This window comes from Poecilia reticulata, linkage group LG2 (assembly GCF_000633615.1).
Source record: "Poecilia reticulata strain Guanapo linkage group LG2, Guppy_female_1.0+MT, whole genome shotgun sequence".
Classification (NCBI taxonomy): domain Eukaryota; kingdom Metazoa; phylum Chordata; class Actinopteri; order Cyprinodontiformes; family Poeciliidae; genus Poecilia; species Poecilia reticulata.
Window position 1 is genome coordinate 6,380,281 of NC_024332.1, and position 24,580 is coordinate 6,404,860.

Sequence of the window (24,580 nt, forward strand, 5' to 3'; positions counted from 1 at the left end):
TCATTGTGTTGTGACTAACTGCTGACATACCATTCCTAGCTAGCTGGCTTTTTTTTTTTTTTGCATCCATCCTGGGTAAGTTCATATATTTCTTTGGAGATACAGGTCTTAAATCTTACTGTGTTAAGTGTAAATAAAACCAGCAAAATTCCATTGAATGATTTGACTTTCTCCTTTGAGAATCTTATAGTCTGGATTAAACGTTACTTATTGAGCTAATAAACTGAACTTGGAAATTGTTTTGAGATTTAAAGCAATAAAWTGAGCTCATTTTATTAATCTRTTTTGATAATCAKCTTGTGGAATGCTGATTATAAATGGTTTATGCAGATATATTAAATATCATCAGATTTTCGATAGTATTTTTTRTGAGTAAATTATATCCCAATGCCGAACAGCTCCCCCTTCTGGCTGGAGGGTTAATGTGTTCTTCAGAAATCGGTGTAATACATTGTTCATCTCAGATTGTCTCAGTGGTTGGAGATTAAAAGCATCTCTAAATACACATTTTAAGAGTTTGGGCTGGAATTTAAATAAACTACAGATCCTGACAATGAAAGGCAGAAAAAAATAAAAGTTCAGATCAGGATTACAGTCATTTACTCTAAAGCATTTAGTAAGATTTTCAGAAACAGATCCATTGCATTCTGGACCATTTCATAAGCWGTCTGTGGGAAAGGAGATTATCAGTTCAATGTGCTGAAGCACGATACTGAAGTGTTTATGTCTATACGTGAATAAGAATGTGCAAGGTCAGCGTTTGTGTGCTGCATCTCTTCACACTTATAAGCTATTTGCTAGTGTCTAGTTATGAAACGTTAGTAAAATACATCAGATCATGGCTGTAAACTAAAAAAAATAAGGATGTATTTTTCCCTGAAACAATCTTGTGATTGCATTTGAAAATAAAAATCCTCATGTTTGGGGTATACACTCTGTGTTTTGTGTCGACAAGTTCACAGACATGTCAGACAAGGACAACGACAATTTCAGTCTGTCTCTCTAAACCCAGAAATATCATGTCTGCAAAGCAAGCTTTGTGGAAACGGCCTTGTTTTTTTTTTTTTTTGTTTTGCATTCAGCGCCATGTTTCCTTGTCAGCAACACGGAAGCAGCCAAAACAATCTCTCCTTTATCTTCCGAGGCTTTCCTAAGCCGCGCGGAGCAATCCGAATCAGACGGGAGGACGCGGCGACAGAGTAGACGGAGACTTAAGCCTGCCTCAGATTTTCAGAGACGCGGCGGCGACTCGTTGGGAGCTTCTGGGAGACGGATTTAGAGTCGGGATATAAAAACAAAACACAGAGGGGAAAGAGACAAAAAGCCAACGAGAGGAAAATGCAGTCGGAAAGCGTCATAGTAGAAATGCGCACAGCTTGATGCGCAAAGTGAGTTTCCCACAACACCWTMCAGTGGCTAATGACGCTCCGTTTTAGCTCCACACGAGGCCTTTCTGTTCTTTATTACTGAGGTCAACTTGTGACCTGAAGCAGAAACATGAGCAATAAAACTCCTGCTGGAAGCTAATCATTTTTTCCTACTGGCCAGGAAAGGAGAAGTTCGGTGGTGGCAGCTGGATCTCTCCTGGTCTGGCGTTTTAAAAACGGGGCTTATTCAGCTCATGCTGGGAATTAAATGAGAACGTTCACACTGCYGCCTTATCTGCCAGCTCAGCGTTGCCACAGGAAACGCAAGAAAATGCCGGAACCTGCCGTGAAAAATTTAAAGAAGGGAAATGGATAACTTTGAAATAAAGAGAATAATCTYCCAGCAACTCCACTGCTTACTAATTATAGTGAGAGTAATTATGTTTGTTGATTCCAAAGACGAACTCAATTATTACAAAGTTTGGTGTATGCAGAGGAAAAAGCAGGCTCATTATCCCGTGTTAGGAGGTTTATTCTTAGCCTTTGGTTACCAAATTCAAAAGAGTTTTGTTTTTCACCAGTATTTCTTTCAGAACATTGTTTGCTTTCAGAGTGACCTAACCAGGACTTCAGTTGGATTCAATTAAAATGACTTTATTTGTTCCCAAGGGGCAATTTAAATTTACATGTTGTTCTAACGGTWCCTGCTCAGGTCATGGGTCGTTTCTGTTCACTGAAAAATGACCCAAGTTCATTTTGTGAKTTTTATTTTTTGTGCTGTGGCCTCTGGGGGTGATAATGTGCTGGAGTTTTTTTTTATTGTTCACTTACAAGAGGAGAAGAAGAAAATAACAAGGAAAGAACTTGGGTTACACCGATTGCAGTTTTGCAAAWKACACAAATTTGAATAAAAAACCCTGTTTCTAACACAAAAAGTTTTTCTTAAATCAAAATACATGATTTTTTTTCAAAATTATCGCGTTTCCATTAAGCAAATTTATTTTTGCAATTCTAATTTGCGCAATTTTATGGTCAACGGAAACGCAGCTACTGAAACTCAGCGCCAGTCGTTATTCTGTATTTTTTGCGTTGTTTTGTGGCTGTGTTACAGCGCCACCGATTGGCCCGGCATGCCCACTACAGCGCTCTCAGGAGTTTTAAATGCTGTCATGTGGACGCACATCTTTTTTTTTAACTGTTTACAAACATTTATCGTATTCRTCTTTGTGTAGATTGATGGTCGCTTTTGGTGGTGGCAGGATCATACTGTAGGAATGCCTTTTTTTCAGGAACAAAATCTATTGGAGAAGAAATACTGTAGGCTCAGACCATTTTGTGTTGATTCAAACACAGAAATAAACACAAGGTCAGCTTGTGTTGACCTTGGCTTTACTTCTAGTTTAGTTCGAAGTGAACCCAGCCCCAAATCTCATGCTCACGGTGAAAATTGAACAGAAGGCTACAAAAGACGAAGCATTGTGGATTGGGAAAAAAAAAACAACCTAATTTAAGAGCCGTCGCCTCAAAAGCACAAACACATAAAGACGAGGTGTGGATAAAGATGAGCTCATCCAGCAGCTCGCTTTATGAGGCCGTCAGACGCCGGACTCCCTCGCCGCCTCCTGACGGGTCGAGCGAGAGTTGCTGGTTGGCAGGAAGCAAAAGAAAACCCAGACGACACGGGCGACCTTTACAACGATGTTTGACACTCTTAGCAGAAATAAGGAGCTTTAGCTGAGAATGTTGACACGAGAAAGTCAGGCAGGCTGCTCCAGCTACCTGAGCTCCACTCCGAGCCCATGAGCTATTTATGAGGCTCCGCTCTGAAATATGCAAATATTAATRAGCTCGCAGCTGGTCATAAATATGAGACTGCGGCGCTCACAGGAAGGTGAGGCCGAGCTCTATACGCCTCCTCCAGTTCCAGGGGAGCGGCTTTCATCCCAGGACATTAAGAGTTAATTTATAGCCGCCGCTATGCAGATTCAGGCCGGCTGTCGCGCTCGTCTCCGTCAGGCGCTTCCTGATGTATGCGTCCAATTTAAATCCCATCCATCTGTTCCGGGTGACGGGAAATAATTCACGCYGTGCAGCTCTGTCAGCGACTGGACCGTTCTGTCCCGCTACATATCAGTTTTKGTGTCGTAACTTTTTGGGTTTGTTCCACGCGTCTCAGCTGTCTCAGCTTGACGCTCCTCACCTCACGAGGCTCTGCAGAGGAATCTGAAAACATACATTTGATTCGCACAACGAGTTCGACTGTTTGATTGAATCGACTTTTGCTGCTGTGCGCATTTAAACAGTGAAAGCTTYCTGCTGTTCTAATATTTGTAAATCACATACATTTCAAGACTTAAAAAGAAAAAAAAAAGTATAATCTTTAGAGTATTCGCAAATTTCCCTGAAAGCAACACGACGAATGACCTCCATCTGCTCGATGGAAAATTTGGCCCCTGTAGGTTTCAGAAGGGGCTGCAGTTTTCTCCGTACACACCTCATGGTCTAACACACACACGCACGCACGCACGCACGCACGCACACACACACACACACACACACACACACACACACACACACACACACACACACACACAGCCTACAGTCAGCTTCCATCAGATCTGAACCCAACATGCCCTCTGAAACCCACACAACCCRGACAGAACTCCAGTAATATTCTTGCTTTTAGGCAACAACAACAGAAAAAAAAMCATCCAGCGCTTCCAAAAATAACCTTCGGTCACCAAGGCTGCACTGACCAGGAAATGTTTCAGCAAGGCACGCATGGAGGAGCTCGGTGTCAGGCCAGCCTGGTTCTCTCACCTTGGTAGAGAAGTGAGAACGCAGATGGTGAATTATTCCAGAGATTCTCGTAAAGCCTCAAGAGTCCAAGTGACACGGAGGTCATGTGAACTGGAAGGACAATTAGCGTAAAAAGAAAGTTCAAACATGCTCAGAAGGATTAGAAAAGGGCTTAAAGAAAATAACATTTTCTGCAGCCGATTAATCCGCTTTGAGAAAATTGCCCCCAGAGTCTGAACTGGCCAAYGAAACCGAGATCTCTGAGCTCCAAACTAAAACATGTTCACATCCATCCACCGTTTTCCATTTTGTCCTGTTCCACCCACCAACTTCATAATTTKTTATATATAATAACCAACACCAAGTAGTTATTAGGCGGCAGGAAAATTACACGAGATCGTAAACAGGTTTTGTCGATGCAGATCTGAAAAGTGCGGGGTGYTTATATAWACACAGTGGAAACACATTTTGCTGCAGTTAGACATTTTCTGCCTTTCTTTGCTAAACAGCTCAAACTCAGATTGGATGAAGAGTTCACGTGAGCATATATTTTTAAGTTTGTCACAAATTTTCAACTGGACTTGACTTTGGACTTTGACTAGGCCGTCCTATTACMTTAACTTGCTTTGATCCAAACCGGGACTGATCTTCCAGAATTGTGTTTTATTAACCTCCAGTCATCTTCCCATTAACTCTGACTCACTTCCACAGCATGATGCTGCCTCTACCAAGTCTAATTTTAAATCAAAGGCTTATATTTAGACACATCTGTCTTCTGCTTTAAACCTCTCAATAACTTTATCCCTAACTTGTCTGCCGCTGTTTCTTGGTCACTGATGTTCGTATCCAAGCAAAAGAGGCTAAAAACAAAATGCTAACAGTTTTGAAATCCACAGTTTGTTGCTGTTATATGGGAAGACGCATAAGAAACAGGATGTGTCTTTGTACAGAAATAGAAGCATTCCTGATGGTCCAGCTCTCTGCCTCGTTATGAGCCCCATTTACCACCAACCTCGAACTAATCACACACCTTTCATTTCCCCCTCGCCTTAGCTGCTTAAACGCTCCACCACCGGGTTGCTTGGCCTATTGCAGGGCGTCCCATTACTCAGCATATTGCATCCCATTGCCACGGGGGGCAAAGAAGCTGTGAATGCCAATTATTCCATGTGTGTACTCGTCGGCAGACTGTTCCTGTGAATTTTCTGAAAGAAAATAAAGTTATTAACTGATAACGGCGTGGCAGCCGGAGGATGAGCGGCGGTCGTTTCCACACGATAAAAAACAAGCGCGTCGTGAAGTCGCGCACTGGAGTAGAACTCCCAGGTCGCGCCGTAGTTTTGCCAGAGTTGTCGGAGGAAGTCATCAAACAGGAGCGTTTGACGCCGACACGTCAGCCGGGAATATTTCCATTATGAGTTAGTCATTAAAGCCGGCGCGCGTTTTCCGCCGACAGAATACCCGAAAGGTTCCCACGGTGGAGCCGTTTGAGCGCGGCGCCTCGTCGACAGCGTTCTGTTCATCTGCGAGTGCAGAACGGAGGATGCCATTTTATTTCTCCTGCATGGAATCCCACAGGGCCGCCGCCGCTGCCAGACAGGCTGGCGGCGCTCGGTGTTATCCGTGTTGCATCCCACACACGCCGATCACCTGGTGTCACACCTGACAAGTGTCTTGCAGAAGCCGCATAGTGGATGACCTTTGAAGAAAGCCAATCAATATGTTTTTCCTTCAATTGCTTTCTTCTTCAAAGAGGGAATAAAAAGTTTTCAGACGCAACAGGAAAAAAAAAAAAAAAATGCCCGCCTCTTTTTTGCTTTCCTCATTTGTGGGCTTCTGTGAAAAAGAGCTGCCAGGCGCTAATGATTTCAGATAATTACGTTCACCGCTGCACGCGCGTAAGTGGTGACACACAGGGGCCACCACGAACACAAGTCTTTGTTGGCCTTATGTAATAATATTCATCTTATTATTCAAACTGATACATGTTAAAACAGCCCAACCAATACAGGGCCTTCAGGGAAGCATTTGAATGATTATACAGCAACAGCCTTAGTCAATGCACAGGAATGAGTAAACAACACTCCTTCAAATGTTTGGTTTAATTTCACAGAGAAAAAAAAAGTGTGATACAGTAAATTGCTGATATCGCTATATATTTCAATAGCAATCCTTATCCTAATGGATATAATTCGCAACAAGCAGCGGTCAAAGGGAGCTAATTTGTTTGCTTAGCATTTTTGCTAACTTTGAAAATGTTTACCACAGTTAGCTTCCCCTATAGGCATTTTTCCTGATAAACTCTACAGCGCTAATTTACATGGCTGTTTTGTAAACTTTCACTTCAATAAGTTTAACACTCCAAAGACTTGTTTCGTCAGACACAATCATGCAGGCAGGTGTTGAATTACAAATTTAATCTAGATATGATATAAAATGTGTCACTGACGCATTGTGGCTATCAACATGGTTAAATTTAGCATTGGCTTCCACTAAAAACTATGTTGGTTTAGCACTTTAGTATTAGTAGAACTAATATTTATGATTAGTGCTTTAGGGTTAGCGCAACTAACTTCAGAGTTGGTTATATCAGGTGTCTCGACGACAGCAGAACAAATTAAACAGCCCAATGAAACTATTAGTGGTTCCCAAACTTTTTCTCCTGGACCCCCCCAGTGGTTTCCAAACTATTTCTGGCTTACAAATAGCTGTCTGGTTGAACGATGCGTGTGAGCGAAGGGGGGGTGGATTCTTAGACTCCCTGTTATGCTCAGCCCCAGGGAATCAACTTTTTTGGGGGCAAAATGAATCATAGCTGAACATTGAGAACACCAGTAGCCTACAAGCTACTTGTTAACAAGCTTAAGGTGMTGTATTGATATTAGCTAGTCATCCTTTAGTTAACTTTACCTGCATCCAACAGCTTTACTCAACTCAGTCTGTTAGTTTGGGGGAAAAACTGTGAAAAGTTCTTTGTGTTTTGCTGGTTTGCTGCCATGATTCTAACACACACCTGCGTAGCTGCACAGCAGCAGCAGCAGGTCTCCTTCACTGCCGCACAGGTGTAAACCCAGCGTCGTAGCACTCATGTTGCGTTTAATATGAGCGCTAGGCGGCTCGGAAAAACAGGTTACGACATGTTAACAACGGATTAAACAGTTTTAACTGCTGATAAAAGTGACAGAGGACATAAATATGGGAAGTGCAGAAGCCCCTACTGTATCAAATTGACAGAGGAATAACAGAGTTGCCCATTGTAAGGTAAAAACCCAGCGCATACAGCGATCATGTTTTTTTTTTTCATTAAGATGGCTTCCGGGCGCCCCACAGTTTGGGAACCTCTGCGTTAGTCGATGCATCAATATGTGAAGGAAAAAACTTCCAAATCAAGAAGGGATTATAAGGAGGAGAGTTTTTAACAACCAGAAGTTTTTGGTGACGAGTCATCCTGGAGGATCCTCGGTTCCATCAAACTTCAGCTACAGTTTGTTGGACGATCTTAAAAAAGGTGAAAACAAGTTATAAAGCTCAAGAGTTTTTAGGCTGAATCACTGGAGCTGGTGGTCTTCACCTTTATAAGAAAGAACTTAATGGATAATAGAGTTAAGTGATTAAGTTTGTGAGTATTTATCCTGAGTAATTAAAGTTTGTGAGAAAACTTTTATTCTGATCTCTTGTAGGCGTAGTCAGACGTTATCCTGAACAGTATGGCTGATATTGCTTTAAATATTATTTAACTTCCCAGCCACGTTGTGCTGTTTTAATTTTTATCCAAAACCTTCAGTTTGGTTTAATGTTCAAGATGCGTTGAAAGTGCTGCTCACAAAACATTGTCTTGATTTATATGAGTTATTCTGTTTAGAGGTTGAATATTTGACCATCAGGTCAGCCATCAGTAGATTCTAACCATGTGATCAGATAATTGGTCACAGGGAAGAGGATTCATTTTTTATCAGAATATTGATTATTGGTGGCTTTCTACTTGTGTGTGTGCTGGGTTAATTGTTTTTACAGAAAGAGGCCAATCAGCATAAGGTTTGTTTTAAGGTTTGGCTGGTTAAAAGTAACTAATGGATTATGTTGTCATCACACCACAGCTAATCTACAGAAGAATGGCCTAAAACATAATACGAATAACAGCGGTTCACTCAACCCAAACCTTAATGTGACTGATATAGTAAACGAAAACCCAAACTAGCATGAACATTCAAGCTTTAAATAATTACACTTGACCTTACCATAACACTTTGTCACTCTGTTTTGTGAGAAACTCGCCGACAGATTCTCCTGTAAGCCATAACTCGTCTGATGAAAGATTAAAAAAATAAATAAAAAAAACGTTATTCCTGACTAATGCAACTTAATGGCACAAAATGGGCAGAAAAAGTGTGATTCATGTAGTTTGGAGGAAAATGTCACATCCTTCCATTCTGCTGTGAAACAGCGTATTTTTTGCAGAACCTCAAGTACCTTGTAAAAATGATTTTTGTCATTCATGATGTATTTCATTCAGATTTTATGTGATAGACGAGCACAAAAGGCCATAAATGTGATAGTAATTGTAATACAAAACCCAGTATTTTCACTTTACAACATTGTGTTGCTGTCACATAAAATCCCAGTGAACGACATAAAGGTTTGTGGTTGTAACAAGGTGTGTGAATACTTTGCACTGTCGCTGTAATTGCTGAGAGGCATTTTCCAGCTCATAGTTGGACAGACTTTGATTTAATCACAGGATGGAGTCTGCCTGATTTGTCCACCACCTGCACAGACAGCAGGAATGCTTCCAGAGGCAAGAGGAAGGTTTGGCGGCACTCGCTGTGAAGAGCGCAGCTGCTGGAGAGAGCGGCCGCCGTAATTAGATGCTTTCGCTCCTACGGAGAAATCAAATGTATATTAACTTCCAGGTTACGTGCATTGAAAGTGTGCGGAACAAATCAGACGTAAAATCGTATGAAACAGGTTTATTTAATCTCAAGTAATGGAAAAAGAACGAAAAAGCACTCAAAAACAGTAAGATCTGTTCTCAGTATATACTTCTCCAGCTCTCTTTGTTCAAGTAATAGAAAATGCCGCCGTTTGCAGCCTGCTCACAGCACTGCCAGATACAAAATACTCCACTGCACACATCAGAGGTTAACATTCACCTGGGAATGCTAGCAGCCATGTTCTCTCTCTGATCTGATACTCTTTAAATCTTTTAGAAAACAAAACGTCTGTGCAAAACATTGATGTTCTCTCATAAACACTATTGCGTTCAACATTGACTCATCACATTGTAGATCCACAATAGTTCTCACAATGACTGCTGTAGTATCAGATATCCAGAAAAACACCTTGATCAGAAAATACAACAAATACATGAAGAACATTCAAAAGTCAGGGCTTGCGACTAAGCCGAGCAGAGCGTCTGTCAGCTTTTCTCTCATCTGCACTCCTGGTAATTGGGGACAGTCTGTGCCTTGTATAAATGCTAAACACATGTTTATGCTTCCCCGTCATGTAAAAATCCCTCCACTGCTGGCGTGGACATGGGATCCGCACGTTCCTCTCTTGGCCCCTGCTTGAAGTTGGTGCGAACAGGATAATCCAGAGGAGTTTGCTTTGGTCTTGCACAGGAAAGCACAACAAAGCCCCCGAAAGCATCTCTGGAGGACGGATCAGTCTGCTAACATTTCAGGTGTTTCTTGCTGGTCATGTCGTTCCAGATGCGGTGCATCTCTTCCGGGGAGATCTGGTGGACGGTGACCACCCGGCGGTAGCGGCAGAGACTGTATGCCATCTTCCAGTGGTTGAAGCCGCTGTTCTGGAAAGGGTGGATGCCTAACTTGCGGAGACACACGCCAACGTACACGTCCTCCAGGTGCAGCAGCCTGGTGTGTAAGGAGGTCTTGTATATGAGCTCGGCTACGTCTGCTGAGAAGACGTATCCTGTGCCAGAGCAGAACGGTGGGTACTTGCTTTCTGGGTAGAGATCCCTTGGCATGTACCACTTGCTGCGCATGTCTCTGATTGGCCCACCGTTGATGACATAGCCTGTAAAATACCTCCGCCTTGGCTTGGTGGTGGGCTTAAGGAGGTTATAGATGAGGTTCTCCATGTTGACAAAAATGTCGCTGTCTGTTTTGAGAACGTATTGAGACTTAGGGCAGAATGTGGCCACCCAGCGCATGCCCATCAGCGTTTTAAGCGTCAGGTTGTGGTACGAGTCGATAAAATCCTCCACGACTATGTCATGAAATATCTGACTCTCCTGCTCCACCATCTGGTTGAGGACGGTGTCTATGCTCCGGCCCAATAGGAAGAGCGTGACCACGCGCACATCCGGAAACGTTGTCTCGTCGCCCCACGTCTCCCTGATGGCCTGGCGGGCATTGAACTCCTTGTGGGTGGTGCTGATCAGGATGACGAGGAAAGGTGGCTCGGCCTCGCACTTCTTGGCCTCGTTGATGAGGTAGCCAAAGTCGTGCGGGTTGAGCGAGCGCGTGCGGATGTTGCTGAACGTGGAGTTCTTGCTCACTTTGGGGGCCTTGCGCATCGGGATAGAAACTTGGCCCACGTAGGAAGAGGAAGGGCGGGAGCCGCTCAGGTACCACAGAGCGCTGGCCCAGCATACCACCGTCAGCAAGTACAGGCAGGAGACCTTAGAAGGCATCACTGTTCCCTGGGCTGGCATTATCAGCAGTGGCGGTAGTGTTGGAAAAGTTGATGCCACCCCTCCATGGGTAGTGCTAGAGCCGGCGGCGCAGCGTCTGGCTGCCTCCACAACACCGCTGACATTAATTTCAGATAATGGGTCCTCTACCGTCTACTGCTGGTGTTGTGATTGAGAAGGAGTACTAAGGAGACGCCTTAAATCCGTAGCTTCACAGACTCCCATTGCAGCTCGGAGAAAGGTCCTCAGTTCTCTGTTGTTGCATCTGGCAAAACAAAAAGGGAAAGACAAATCAAAGCCATGTAATAAAACAGCAGCAAGATCAGCATGTTAACCAGTGGAACAGATTTTATATTCCGGACGAGGCATTTATAGTGGCACAGCACATTTTTTTCCTCCCCATTTCATTACAGCCTATAAAATCAGCAGCTGTGCAGGCTTATCCTGTCACTGTGATGAGAGCACTGTAGTTTGAAGAAAGAGAATATCGGAAGGAACACTGGGGCCCGCTCTGTCTTCAGTCCCACCACTCTCTGTTTGCAAATGCTGTTTATCTCGCTCTTATCCCCCTCGGACCGAGGCAGCGGCTGACAAATCAGAGCCACAGCAGCAACAGAGAGGAGGAGGAAGAGACGGATGGAGGCCGAGGTGAAACGGTCTCACGAGAACAGATTAATATCCACTTCCTCGTCTCACTCTCCCACCTCTTCACTCTGTCTCCTCTCGCCTCATGTAGACTTTACATATTATTTTGTGAGCTGCACAGAACCTCGTTGCTAACCAAACACCTACAGTGTCTGACAGTTCATGCTCACACCATAAACTTTTCTACATTTTGTCATATAATAAAACCTCAATGTATGCAACAGCATTTCTTGTCAAATGCAACAAGAAAATAAAACCAAGTGCCTCGAAAGAAGAAGGTTGAAGTAAAAAAACTTGTTCTCAAGTATATTACAATGTAAAACAATAATCAGTAAGTACACATATGTATTTATATATGTATATATGGTGCAGTTCAGTCTCGGGCCTAATACTGGTCCTGGTGGTACCCCGCAAGTTATGTTCAACAATGGTGATCAAATTGTACAAACTGTCAATATAACATTTCAACTTCAGGCTGTACTTCTACAGCAATGCATTGTGGGTACAGACTAATCATTTCCTGCATGGATGGAAAAGTTGAGAGGAAACGGAACATCTTTACACCCTTCAAAATAAGAGCGACGTCCAAGTATTTGAAGAGTTCTTAACAGTTGACAAAACGTCAACACAGATGCCAAACTTTGTTCAACTTAATGTTTAACAAAACTGTCAAGTAAATTAGCATTTTAGAATTTATCTGGAAAAATGGAGAAGCTAGGTGAGCTAAATAAAAAAAATGAGTTCCGCTATTATTGCATTAGCCGATTAATAAGTATGCCAATTATTCTAAAAGCAACAAGTTGCTGCGTGTGTATGAATTCTCATGGAGACAAACGCAGCTCTGGTGGTGGCAGTATCATCCTGGGTTGATGCTACCCAAGCAGAGACAGGGAAGCCGGTCAGAACTGAACAGAGGTGATTTAGGAGGATCACCCGCTGAAAATATTTATTACATTTGAGTGGATTTGGGTATCAGCTGATGTCTGTTTGCTGTCAGAACGTCAAAGTAAATGAAATCCCATCTTTTCAAAGACTCTTATTCGCTCCAGATATGATGTAATCGCCTGTGATGTGACAGCAGCTCTGCATACCACAAGCAACGATAAAAAAAAAAAAAAGAAAATCAGATTAGAGATAGCACAATCTACTAAGATGCCTCTGGTGCTCTGTTCTAAGATAGTCGGGCTGGAGATGCGAGCGGCTCGTTCCTTTATCAAGCCGTGGATTCTGTTGTGTCTTGCGGGACCGCGATTGGTCTTTTCATCAAGGCGTTCGGTCCTCCTCCCTCCACTATCTCTTCCCTCTCCCTCTGAAGCAGATTCATCAATCTCATGGTCCAGTAGAAGCCATCTCATCACGTCTGCTTTCCCACACCCCCTCCCTCGGCGTGCCCTCAATCACACCCTCCGTCTCCACTTCACTGAATGCTTGATCCATCTTTATATGTCTCGCTGCCTTCCTCCCCCGCCTCTCCTCAGCCTTTTATTGTTTTTGTCTAGTTTTAGGCCTCCTACACCATCATCTTCCTTTGCTCACATCACTTGAAACTCTATTTACCCTCTCTGCCATGCTCTAATTTTTCTTCTTCTAGGGAGGAGTCAGCAATCCTTTTTTTTCTTATTTTTTCTAACTTCTTGACAGCTCCTACTTGCTACCTAAGCTTCTTTAAAAAAAAAAAAACTCGACAAATTATCATATTCACCCTATATTGTCGACCTTACTCCCAATCTTCCTGTTAGAGCATCACCTTGCTTTGCCTCAGGGAAGGTTTATTGGATTCATAAACCCGCAAAAGTACTTTACACTCACTTTTCCAGCAAACGGAACAAGCAATATCCTCCAGAGTGATGCAGCTCGCGGGATTCTGAGACTCCGTTTCCACGAGAAGCAAATTGAAAGATGGATGTACAGTTTCATGCTGCTCTGTGACTTTGAAATGCATTAGCAGTCGACAGATGACCTCTTTGTTACGTGTTTTACTTTTATGATATTCTACCAGGCGAAACGGTTTTCCAACTTTGTGCATCTTAAAGTAGGGATGTGGTGTGAGTTTACTGCATAAATTCCCAGAGAAAAATCTAAGATTCAAAAAGCATTTCGCTTGGTTATGAATAACTATCCAGTGTCCAAGGCAAATATTGATGAAATTAGTCATTTAGATCAAAATTACCAAGTTGTGGCACATCTGATTATCAGGAAATAGCCCAGTAGTTCACAGTCTCTGTTATTGCCTAAGTAGTGTTAGGTTTTAAGAATGAAAGCTAGTAAAATTACTAAAACATAAAAAAACAAAACAAAAAAATGAACAACAAAAAAAGAACTGAGCCAATCACTAATAACATAGTGACATATTGAAACAACAGCTCAGTAACAGTGAATGTTTAAAACCAGGTTTATGGTTAGAGATTTGGAGACGAGCCAAATTAACTTTAGTATGTAAATTAATGACACTAGTATGTGTTCAAACAACCAGTTCATGTTACCGAGCAGAAGTGAGGATATAAAAAAAAGTTAATATAATTTCAATAATCTTTAGGACAACTGATTTTTAATGTATTAACTATCCACATTTGAGCATAGCATTGGTCCAATTGATGTCCAGATTGACCCTCTAATTTATTGTTAACTTTGTCATGTTTCTTATTTTTGTTTTCTGGTTCATTTTAGGAGGTAATTGTTTGGATCTTTCACACTTTCCAGATTTGTAAAAGCCAAGTATAATTTTACTTTCACTTCAGCACAGCGTACTACGTGACAAAATATAGAAGAAAAAAAAATATCAAGGGCTTTGAGTAGTTTAGCACGGTGCTGCATATAGAGAAATAAAAGACTAGCAAGGTTACATGGTGACTAAGTGCTACTTTTATATAGCTCCATAATGAACGCCTTGCTCATAAAACCAAGCTAATAGTTAAAAACCACCTCGCTGCAGCGTAAACATACATTAGCATGAAAATGAAGCAGAAAGAAATTACAGTTATTTTCAACAGCCAGTCGCAAAACTCTGTACTGGCAGCGGGAACTGTTGTCATGACAGCACGACGACGAGCCACAGGAGAACCGAGTGAAAGAAAATGATGAGAAGTAAAGCAGGCTTTGTACCATATGCTGGTGTTAAGTGCTTGGGTGTGTTGAATCCCCCTCCCCCCCCCCCTTCAGATGGGAAAGGATTTTAGGCCTGAATTGAGCTTTTCTGCACTAGTTATTGCTCCATTACTCCTCACGTTATGATCGTCTGCGTGTGGCAGAAAAGTCAGCTGGTAAAACAGAATACTAAATTCAGTGCAGTAATGAAACATTCATGCACTTCTCGAATGTTAGCCCTTTCGAGTGATTTTTTTTTAACAGTTAAAACTAAAAAGAAAAAGCCTAACTTGTGTAATCTGGTACTAAATTTATTTAAAGACTCTCACAAGTAATTGGGGAACCATTTTTTTATGCCTGATTGTAGCAGACGGGGGAAATTTCATTCTCATTGCAGGCTTATTTTAACAGCATACCAGTTTAGAACCTCAGAGCTGTGGAACAGCAACTATAAAAAGTCAAGATCATAACTTAACATCTGTCCAGACCTTGTAGTCGGTCGTATCTTTGGAATTCACTCATTTTGACCATGAGGAACTCAGTTAGGACACTTAGTCTACATGCTGCTCCGCATCCTCTCTGGATGTCCTGGTGCAGAACTAAAAACCTAAAATATTAATAACGATTAAAGCTGCAGCAGAAGGCTGCTCTGAAACTGACCTGATGACAGGAATCCCTCGGAGATGTCCTACTTTTTAGCTTCGAAAGTTAGTTGACGCTCTTTTTGTCTCTGCATTAGTTGTTTTTTTTTTTTTATGTGACTTTATCACATTTGTAACGTTAGAGCTGCAAACTTGACTGTATTTTACTGAGACCTTCAGCAATAAAAAAAACAAAAACAAATGTCTTTCTTCCAGTCAATTCCATAAAGGCCTTCAATTCATGCAAAATATAAGTTAGCCTGAAATACGTTAATCACAGGTCTTCAATTTTGTCATGTCAGGATGATTTAATCTTGTATATGTAGATTATTTTTCTTTTTTTCAAAAATCAGACAAAAGTTTGAAACATTTTTGCGTTTTATGACTCGAGGTGGTTGAGGCTACCGCTAACTAGCTGCTAATAAGCCTTTGCTAGCTAGATTTTTGTTTTTAAAGTCTATCATGGGTAAGTATGAATTTATCACCGGTTTATTTATCAGCATTGTTTATTTCCAGGAGCCACAAACAGACTCTAGAATGTTCCCCTATACTTATAGTTTTTTCAGTCTTAAATTTCATTCAAGGTGGAACTAAAAAGGTTTTTAAAAAGTCTTAAATTTGACCTGTTAAAGACCATATATCCTTTTTCTTCCACTTCTTGGTGTGTGTTGGTCTGTCAGATAAAATTCCCATGAGACATTTTAACATTTGCGGTTAACCAAACAAATCATTAATAAATTAAACAGAAATAAATACTTAAGCAAATCACTGAGTGCTGGTCCCTGAATCAGCTCCTAGTGCTCAGAGAATTGTTACACAAGCTGTGGAAAGAAACTCTGCCTCCAGATCTAAAGACTTAAACACCCTAGAAATCTATTAGAAGTTTACGACACAAACATTATTCCACTGGGAGATCCTAAAACACTCGTAATGTTTTTAAGAACACAAACTTCTCCAACTGTGAGACTTAAGATCTGTGAGAGCATGGAGAGAAAATATAAAACATACTATGTGTCCATGTCACAGGACATTCATCAGACAAGCTGCAGCATAAAAGGAAGTTTAACTGATTTAACTTCTGGGAAATGAGTCACTGCTTTAACTTATGTAGTCTGAGTTACATTTTTATTAAAATTTCTAGCACTTGTCTTGTAGGAAGAAAATTCTAGGTTCAAATTATGTTTTGGGGTTTGCATTAGAGATGCACCACTTCAATATTAATATCTGTGTTGGTTCCAACATTTAATTTTTTTTTTCAGATTGGGCAATTGTGACATTAATGGGCAGATCTATTCAGTCTATTTCTATGTTTTGTGTTATGAGCGATAACATGCTGAATTTTACATATTTAAAACTCCTATTTGCACTTTATGAACCATTTGAAATGTGATTTGTTCCTGTTTATTTTTGATATGTTTGATCAAGCTAGTAAGCCTATTTGATTCTTTATTTTACATTGGCTGATCTACTCCTAATTGCAGATTGAACAAATTAAAGTTGTTGTTCATGTTTCACTAAGCCTGTGAAGCCATTGGGGTATTTATGTGTGTGGATTCAGCTGATACTAAACCTCAGATATTGGTATCGGTATCGGAAGTGTAAAAAGTGGATCGGTGCGTCCCCAGTTTACAAGAATGGCCGTTTACCACAATCAGAATTATTTTTGCACAGTGCTTTATGATCTGATGAGTAAAAAGTGTGCTAATATGACTCAGACAGTCAAATAGATGTGATGCTGCGTTTCTCCTGGGGTGAGAGAGGAATCAGCTGCATCATCTTTGCAATCAGTGACCTCCATGCTACGGTTCAAAAAGCTGGAAGGCCAGAGAGAAGTGGGAGTTGTGGTCTCGTTTAATGTTGCGCCCGATAATTGATTGCAGTCATTAGTGGCGCGTGGTGTGACCTTGCTGGCAGGAAGGGGGGAGGGGGAGAGTCTGGAGCGTGAGTCAGCGAGGGAGCCGGTCAGAGAGGGAAAACAAAGAGGTCGGTGTAATAGAGTGCACTGCGTGGCGCGTGTGTTTGAGGCGAAGGGACGGGGGCCGACGCATCTGAAGGTAAATAAATCATACTCTGATGTCGGCGCTGACATCTTACATCCTCGCTGCCTGCTTCCATATTACAGATCTAACGACTGGCGGGGGAAAAAATAGCGAGCCGCCTCCATCAATTCTGCTTTTTCATGACTGCTGATTTAAGGAACGTTGTCAAAAATGTTCAGTTCTTTACAGTACTGTATAATGATGTGGTAATAGTATCTGAAAGTGAGGCATGACCTGCAAATATCACTCACTGGCAAAAATATAAGTGAGTGGATAATACATACAGAGGAAAAAAACAAAAAAAAAACAACAACTCCAGAGAGTGGAGTGGGTATTGTATTAGAATGAGTGTGTACGCTTTATGATTACAGAGCGAGCAGGTCGCCTGAGGGGACGAACTCAAACACTTTCCCTTCAAAACCAAACAGACTTAAAGGTCTGAAGGCTGTGAGATGTGAGGAATGGACCGCTGTCTTTGTATATTTGGGTTTTCTGCACTGGCCACACTTTTCTAAACCCATAAAATCAACTGTTGGAATTTCATGTACAAAACTATTTTATTTAGATTTTCATATATCAAAAAAATTATGCAAGTTGTGTAGTGAAATATTTTTATAAGATATCAGCAACTTTTTACAGTGTACTAAACTGTTCAAGTTAAATTCTAAATATTAGTTAACATTATTTGAGTTATTTATGTAAAGTTATTGTAAATGAGTTTTGAATTGACTTAAACATGCGCACTATAAAAATCAGTTTTTGGTTCATACTTAAAAGCCATTAAACATTTAAAATGTTCAACGAGTTCTAGATAAAGAATTTAGCATTGCACTGTTAGCATGTTCAGCATCCAGCAGAGAAGTAAGGCTAAAACATTTATGGCATGCATTTAAATACAAATATTTCCTTAGCAAAAGTGGAAAACTCATAAATGGTTGGGAAAATTTTATGTCGGAACAAATGACCAGATTTAGCTAGCTTAGCAACAACTAATGCTGGGAAAATGTATCTTAATCACCCAGATGGACTTGATATTAATCTGATTTAAAAGTCAGATTAATATCTGACTTTATCTGAGGAAATTGTTACACATATTTTGCATCAACAATCTGACCTGAGATAATGAGTAACATATTACTGAAGTAGTTAGAAAAGTAAAGCGAGAGCTGGTAAACTTTATTCCTGAAGTCCACAACAGCATTAGCGTTGCAGCTAAACATTAAAACTAGATACCATTTTTTGAAATCTACTCAAAGTTCTCATGTAATTTCCCAGCTCAGATGATGCCTTTCATTGGCAACAAGTTGACTTCTTTAGGATTTGTCGAAAACACATTCCCAAATAACAAAATGAAAAATAATTCAAACGGCCAATATTTAACACTCCCAACATTCCTTTTTTATAGTGTTGCGTTAACTGAATTGTATAAAACTCAGCCAGTGTTTCCGTCTGCAACCCAAACTCCACATCTCATCTCCAGCTGCTGCTGCTCCGCATGTGAATGCTCATCAGACTGTAGAATCGTCACAGAGAGAGAAAACTAAAAGCTGCCTGCGCTTTTGATCCTCTTTCACTCCAATCTTCTGTAAAGTCTGCCAGCTTTAAAACTCTGAAAAAAAGGGATAATTAATGAGACAAATGTAAAAGCAGCGGCCAGATTGGTTCGCATTCCACCTAATATGGAAGAGGCGCAATTAAAACGTCAGGGCTGGACGGCTTCCAGCGCGCCTGCAACTCTGCTGCGGCTGCTTGCATAATAAAAGGCTGGATGATCGCTGAAGAGCAGCACTAGCAGCTGGATAATCAGTATTAGCGGCCACAGGCTGGACACTCTGGGTCTGCTGCTGCGGAGCCTCTGAATGCAAAGCAGCTTTGGAGTGACAGAGGAAATGGGATATCAATAGCAGCCAACAGATTTGGCTGCGCTCTCTCCCCACTCCAGCGCCAACTTGAGCCCAAACTGTGCCGGGGCGGAGCGCGCCGCGGCCAAACAAAGTTCTCACAAGACTGACGAGGCTAAAAAGGACATCATGATTACTCAAACTTCTGCTAAGGCGGTTTGGTTGCCTCCATGTCATTAAGAAGCCCAAAGAAAATGACAAATGCTATAATTTCTTTTACAAATCAGATTCCAAAAGATGCAGCTGACATTTATATTCACCCCCTAAACGCAGCGCGCCGGTACCTTCCTGAGCAAACTCATTAGTGATGCGATCTCAGGATAAATCCAGCTGTTCGGTGATGTGGAGGCCTCAGGGGTCAGTTAAATAACTTTAGTAAACAAACAGCATCGTGGAGACCAAGAAACGCAGCAGATGGATCAGGAATGAAGGTACAGAGAGGTTTAAAGAAGAATTACCTTTAAAAAATCTAAAATTAGATACCACTGAAAACTGCAGGTGCACCGATTGCAGTCTTGGGGCCGATTACTGATCTTTAAAAAGCCTGACTTGCCGATTTTGACCGATACCCATTTTTTTGTCTGAACAGTTGCCAAGTTGGCAATAATGGGATGACTGTTAATGGCAACCTTTGCAGAGAAAGAAAAATCAGTCACACGTTTTATTGGCTGATTACTAAACCTGTCTCAATCAGCAGTTAATCGCATAAGGGATGCTTTGATTAATGAGTTTATCGATCAGCTAACGATTAATTGACAAGTGGGCATTTTGTTAAAAACCAAACTTTTCTCCTATATCAATATCAACCACTGTCTTTTCAAAACAATTTGTTTTATTTTGGATACTTAAAACATTGTCCAGTTCCAGTGTCAAAAATAAAGCTTGCTGGTCTTTGAGAGAGTGAACTTGAATTTTGATCAAATTATTACTTGAAAATAGACTCAAAACAACATTATCGCTTATCGCAATCATTTCAGGGACAATTTATTGGAGTAATATTTATTGCCACAGGCCTACAGATGACCTAAAATTAAGGACATTTGGAGTGATTTAATTTATCGGTTCAGCTTTACAATAACCAACCAAAACTTGGCTACCAAACTACCAAACTACCAAGCTAGCCAAAAACAAAACAAAAAAACTCCCATTTGCATTTAGATAAAAATGTATTGGTTGTTTTTGTCTGTCCCATAAAACCCCAATAAGAACATCGAAATGTTTGACTTTGACAAAACAAAATGCCACATGTTTAACCAGGAGGTAAGCTGAGAATCAGAAGTGAGGACCTCTGCTCTGAATGCTGATCCCTCGTTATAAATTGGACATCTCAGCTTGATTCACGGTGGTGATGCATTCGACTGTCCGCCCGGGTGACACTGCAGTTCTGCAGCAGGTGAACTCAATGTTGCATCAGGCAGAGTGGGGGCAACGCCCCGACATGACACATGAATTATGTTAATCACACTGAGGGGTACGGCCTGCGACGCCAGCTGGGCGCGACGCCGAGGCAAACCCAGACGGCTCAGTTAAAGTAAAAGCATTTAAGGACTGATGTGGATCAGCGAGGTGGGAATAAAGCTCAAAGATCTGGCGGCAGCAGTCAGGATTAATGGTGGTGATGAAACGTAACAGCTGGAGTCACCAGAGAGCCGGAGCATCCCGGGGCGAGACGCTGCGAGACCTTTTAAAACTTCTGCATTATCCAGGGCCGACTTCTGATGAGCGCTCGTGTTCTACGGCGGCCTTCAACGCGTTCAGGGGCTCGAACTTTAAGAGCTGCTTCTCCGGCCACTGCCAGCTTTGTTTCTGCAGCGTCAGGGATCTGCAGTGGAACGACGCCACATAATACTCCAAGAACACGTATAGAGAGAGGCCCATTCTAAGCCAACATCACTTGGAGGTTTCTTTGCAAAATGAAAGAATTTATGAATTTATTTTGAATTTAAGAGCTATCTATTAAATTTCAATTACTTTCTCAATAAGAGGCTTTATATTTCTTGTAACAAATTTCATTGTTCTAAACATAATGCTATGAAAGGTATTTTTAGTGGTCGGTAACTATGCAAAACTGATAACCTAGCAACTATTGCTAAGACAATTCCAGTTTCAAATGGACATGTGACGTTATACTTTGGGAACTTTGTAGCTGGCGGCCATCTTGGTAGGTATCTGTATCCAACTGTCATGACAGTTGCTATGGAGTTGCTATGACAGCAATCAAGTTGCGCTCGCTTCGTTCCTAATTTATAAACAATATAAGTGCATTACAACTATTACTCTATTAGTTTTTGAGTACTCTACTATCTTTGTGGTTTATCTATGCTTTGCCTACCAAGATGGCGGTTGAGTGGACGGATCACTTCCGGTTCAGACTTGTGGGAACTACGTATGTGAGATGGTTCATGCTTGTATTATCAATAGAGTGAAAGGTGGTTTCAAAGAGAACACATTTTGAATTTAGCATCCTAAGAAGTGTAAAAAAAGTCTAAGTTATGTTTTTGCAGCATTTCATTAATATTACCGTCATAGGTAACGTTTTATTTGAAGGGGTGTGCATAAGACTGACATGACACTGTCATAAACATGACATAACATCTGTCATGAACATAAAGAAGTCTTTATGAATGTTTATGACAGTTGTCATGAAGTGTCATAAACGGTAAATAATGACACTTTTAATGCCAAGTTGCTCTAAAAGTTGCATTAAAAGTCCATTAAAAGTGCCAACTTTGCATGATTTTGTAAATTATGATAATTTAATGCAAAGTTGGCATTTTTAATGGACTTTTAATGCAACTTTTAGAGCAACTTTGCATTAAAAGTGTCATTATTTACTGAATGACACTTCATGACAACTGCCATAGACATTCATAAAGACTTGTTCATGTTCATGACAGGTGTCATGTCAGTCTTATGCACACCCCTTCAAATAAAGCGTTACCCAGTCATAGGATGAGCATTCTGTTTACTTGCTATGACGTAAGCTGAAATCCTGTTTTCTATCCCTGCCTAAAGATTTGTTGCCGTTCATCCTGAACTTATTGATTCAGGGTTCAAAGTTCAGAGCTAATCTCGCTTCAGAAAGAGTTAATTTTCAGTCATATCAGGTAATCTGCGGATCACACAGCTCGACACGCGGTTTGTTTTCAGACTCAAAAACAAATCCAAGAAGGCGATCGATATATCAGCCTGCAGTGGAATGCACACACCAACCTCTAAGTCGTCCCTTTGGTCAACTTTTACCTTTTAAACAGACTTTCTCCATCTCTTATGATGATATCTGAACCTCCTACCTGGAAAAGCTCACTGGGTTTTTCTCTGCTTCTGTCAGTAAAGCAATAAATTGGTGTTACATACTATTGGGGGAGTATCATATCCTGGAGGAAACCTTTTATTAAAACATCCACAAAGTAATAATAGTAGAGTGACAGGTGGCTCTAAGTGATCCGAAAGGAGAGGCAGAAATATTCACATCGTTTTCTGAGGACAAAACGCGAACCTGAGCGAGGTGAACGGCATGCCAATGATTCATGTTAAAGTGTTTCGCTCTGAAAAATGAGGCAACCATCGAATGGAGGAAAAAGGAAAAAAAAAAAAAAAGTGCCACTTCACCTGATTATGAAACGGAGGAAAAATTTGGATAAGTGATCTTCCATTCTGGGCACAAATTGGCAATTTAGACACTTGGTTGATAAAATTAGATCCCTCCTAAGTACACCCTGCTCTCCACTGAAAGAATAATGAATGGCGATTTGAGCTGGGGATTATTTCCCGAAAAAGAACAACGGATGCGTTGCAGTCGTCAGCCTACAGCGGTTTTACTCTGGTTTCCTACACGGGTTTTTTTTAGGTCAAAATTTCAGACTCTGTGTTCCCTATTTATAATCAGACATGGGGTCAGTCTTTCTTTCATTGGTTTAAAGTCCTTTTAACAAGACGCCAGAGGAAGTCACACAGTAAATCATCAAGTATTCACTCTTAACATATGGATAAGCATATTTAAATGCTTATCCACTCTAGAGGAAACTTTGATGCATACGCTGCAGTAGAAAACAGGAAGGTTGAATCCGTCACAGAAAAATTGCTGCATTTCATCAGACTTAATGATTAGCATATTAGCATTTTACAAATTGTTGGATTTAGCAGCCATCTGTAAGGCTGAACTGAAAAAACACAGACAAACCCAGAGTGTTTAATGTGCTTTGAAATATGTACAACCCTTAAGCTTTTTCTCATCTTACTCTTAGTAACTGGGGTTTAATGGACAGGTCAACACAAAACAGAAGAGAAATGGACACGTGTACAGGTGGGCGATCAAATTTAAATCATTTTTAAATATTGATATAAGTTTTTGGAGGTTATAAACTCTCATTAACATCTTCTAACAAAAGTAGCACCAAGTTGATTGATTTCTTAAATATGGGAGAGCATGGTTGACCTATGACCTCTGGAAGCTTTTATTAATATCTTAAAAACGATAGAAGCACAGTTTGAGCTGGAAATTTTTGCAGACCAAACTAAATTTTTTGCCAAACAAATGAATATTTTTGCGGCACAAACGGTCGCACCAAGTTGGTGGGGGTAAATTCACTCTGGTTCTCTCCTCATGTCTCCTGGATTTTTCATCAATTTTGAACCGACTGCAGTAGTTTATAAAGCATAATCAGAATCATCAGCTCTAAACGTCTCTCCTGTTGGCAAAAGGCAGTCAGTCATGTTAACATCAGGGGAGCCAGGAAGTGTGAAGGGAGCTGTCATTTCTGGACCTCTTTTCATACCTAATATTCACACTTATTAATTTAACCCGGTAAACATCTGGAAGGAGGCTGTTGGGGGCAGAAGATTAGCTCCACTGCAAACATTCAAGCAAAGCATGTACAGTGCCGCAATCTGCTCACTGAATGCCACCGCTGCGCTTCACCCTGCCTCTTAAAGGGGGGTTTGAGGGGGTAGATGGGTTGGAGAGGGACTAGGAGTTATCAGTGAACACCATCTCAGTGCTGCCAGACAGATACAGCATGGAACAGGCTGAACACATCCCCATTATACAGCAGGGTGCAGACAACTGCACCTGTCGAGATAACACGCAGCACTCTGGGCTATAACGGAGGAGGACACACACCATGCAGCGCAGGCAGAACATTCACTGAGTTTTACCCAACTTGTCCTCACTTGCAGATGTCCCTTTGTGTTTAAAAAAAGAATACAGTTTTTTTTATTTTATTTTATTTTTTTGTGGTATTGTGTGCACACAGGTAGCCGTGCTCACACCTGCCTGGTGCCGTGATTTGGAGCTGACGGAGCTCCTCTTAGTGGCTCTGTTGAGACTGAAGAGGTGAGCGGATGCTGGATGAAGGGTCCAGTGGTAATTACCCTGTCTACTATCTCGTTCACCACACACACACACACACACACACACACACACACACACACACACACACACACA

General features: G+C 41.2%; 1 protein-coding gene across 3 annotated transcripts in view; it reads right to left on the reverse strand.

Moving 5' to 3' along the window:
• Positions 1-9,118: 9,118 nt before the first annotated feature.
• LOC103474330 (beta-1,3-galactosyltransferase 1-like) overlaps positions 9,119-24,580 on the reverse strand; it is a 122,354-nt gene continuing 106,892 nt past the window's right edge. For all 3 annotated transcript variants that reach the window (XM_008425198.2, XM_017303782.1, XM_017303783.1), the window contains one exon: positions 9,119-11,089. In XM_008425198.2, the coding sequence (XP_008423420.1) occupies positions 9,838-10,845 (1,008 nt within the window). In that variant the 5' untranslated portion in view covers positions 10,846-11,089 and the 3' untranslated portion in view covers positions 9,119-9,837. The remainder of the gene's footprint in view (positions 11,090-24,580) is intronic.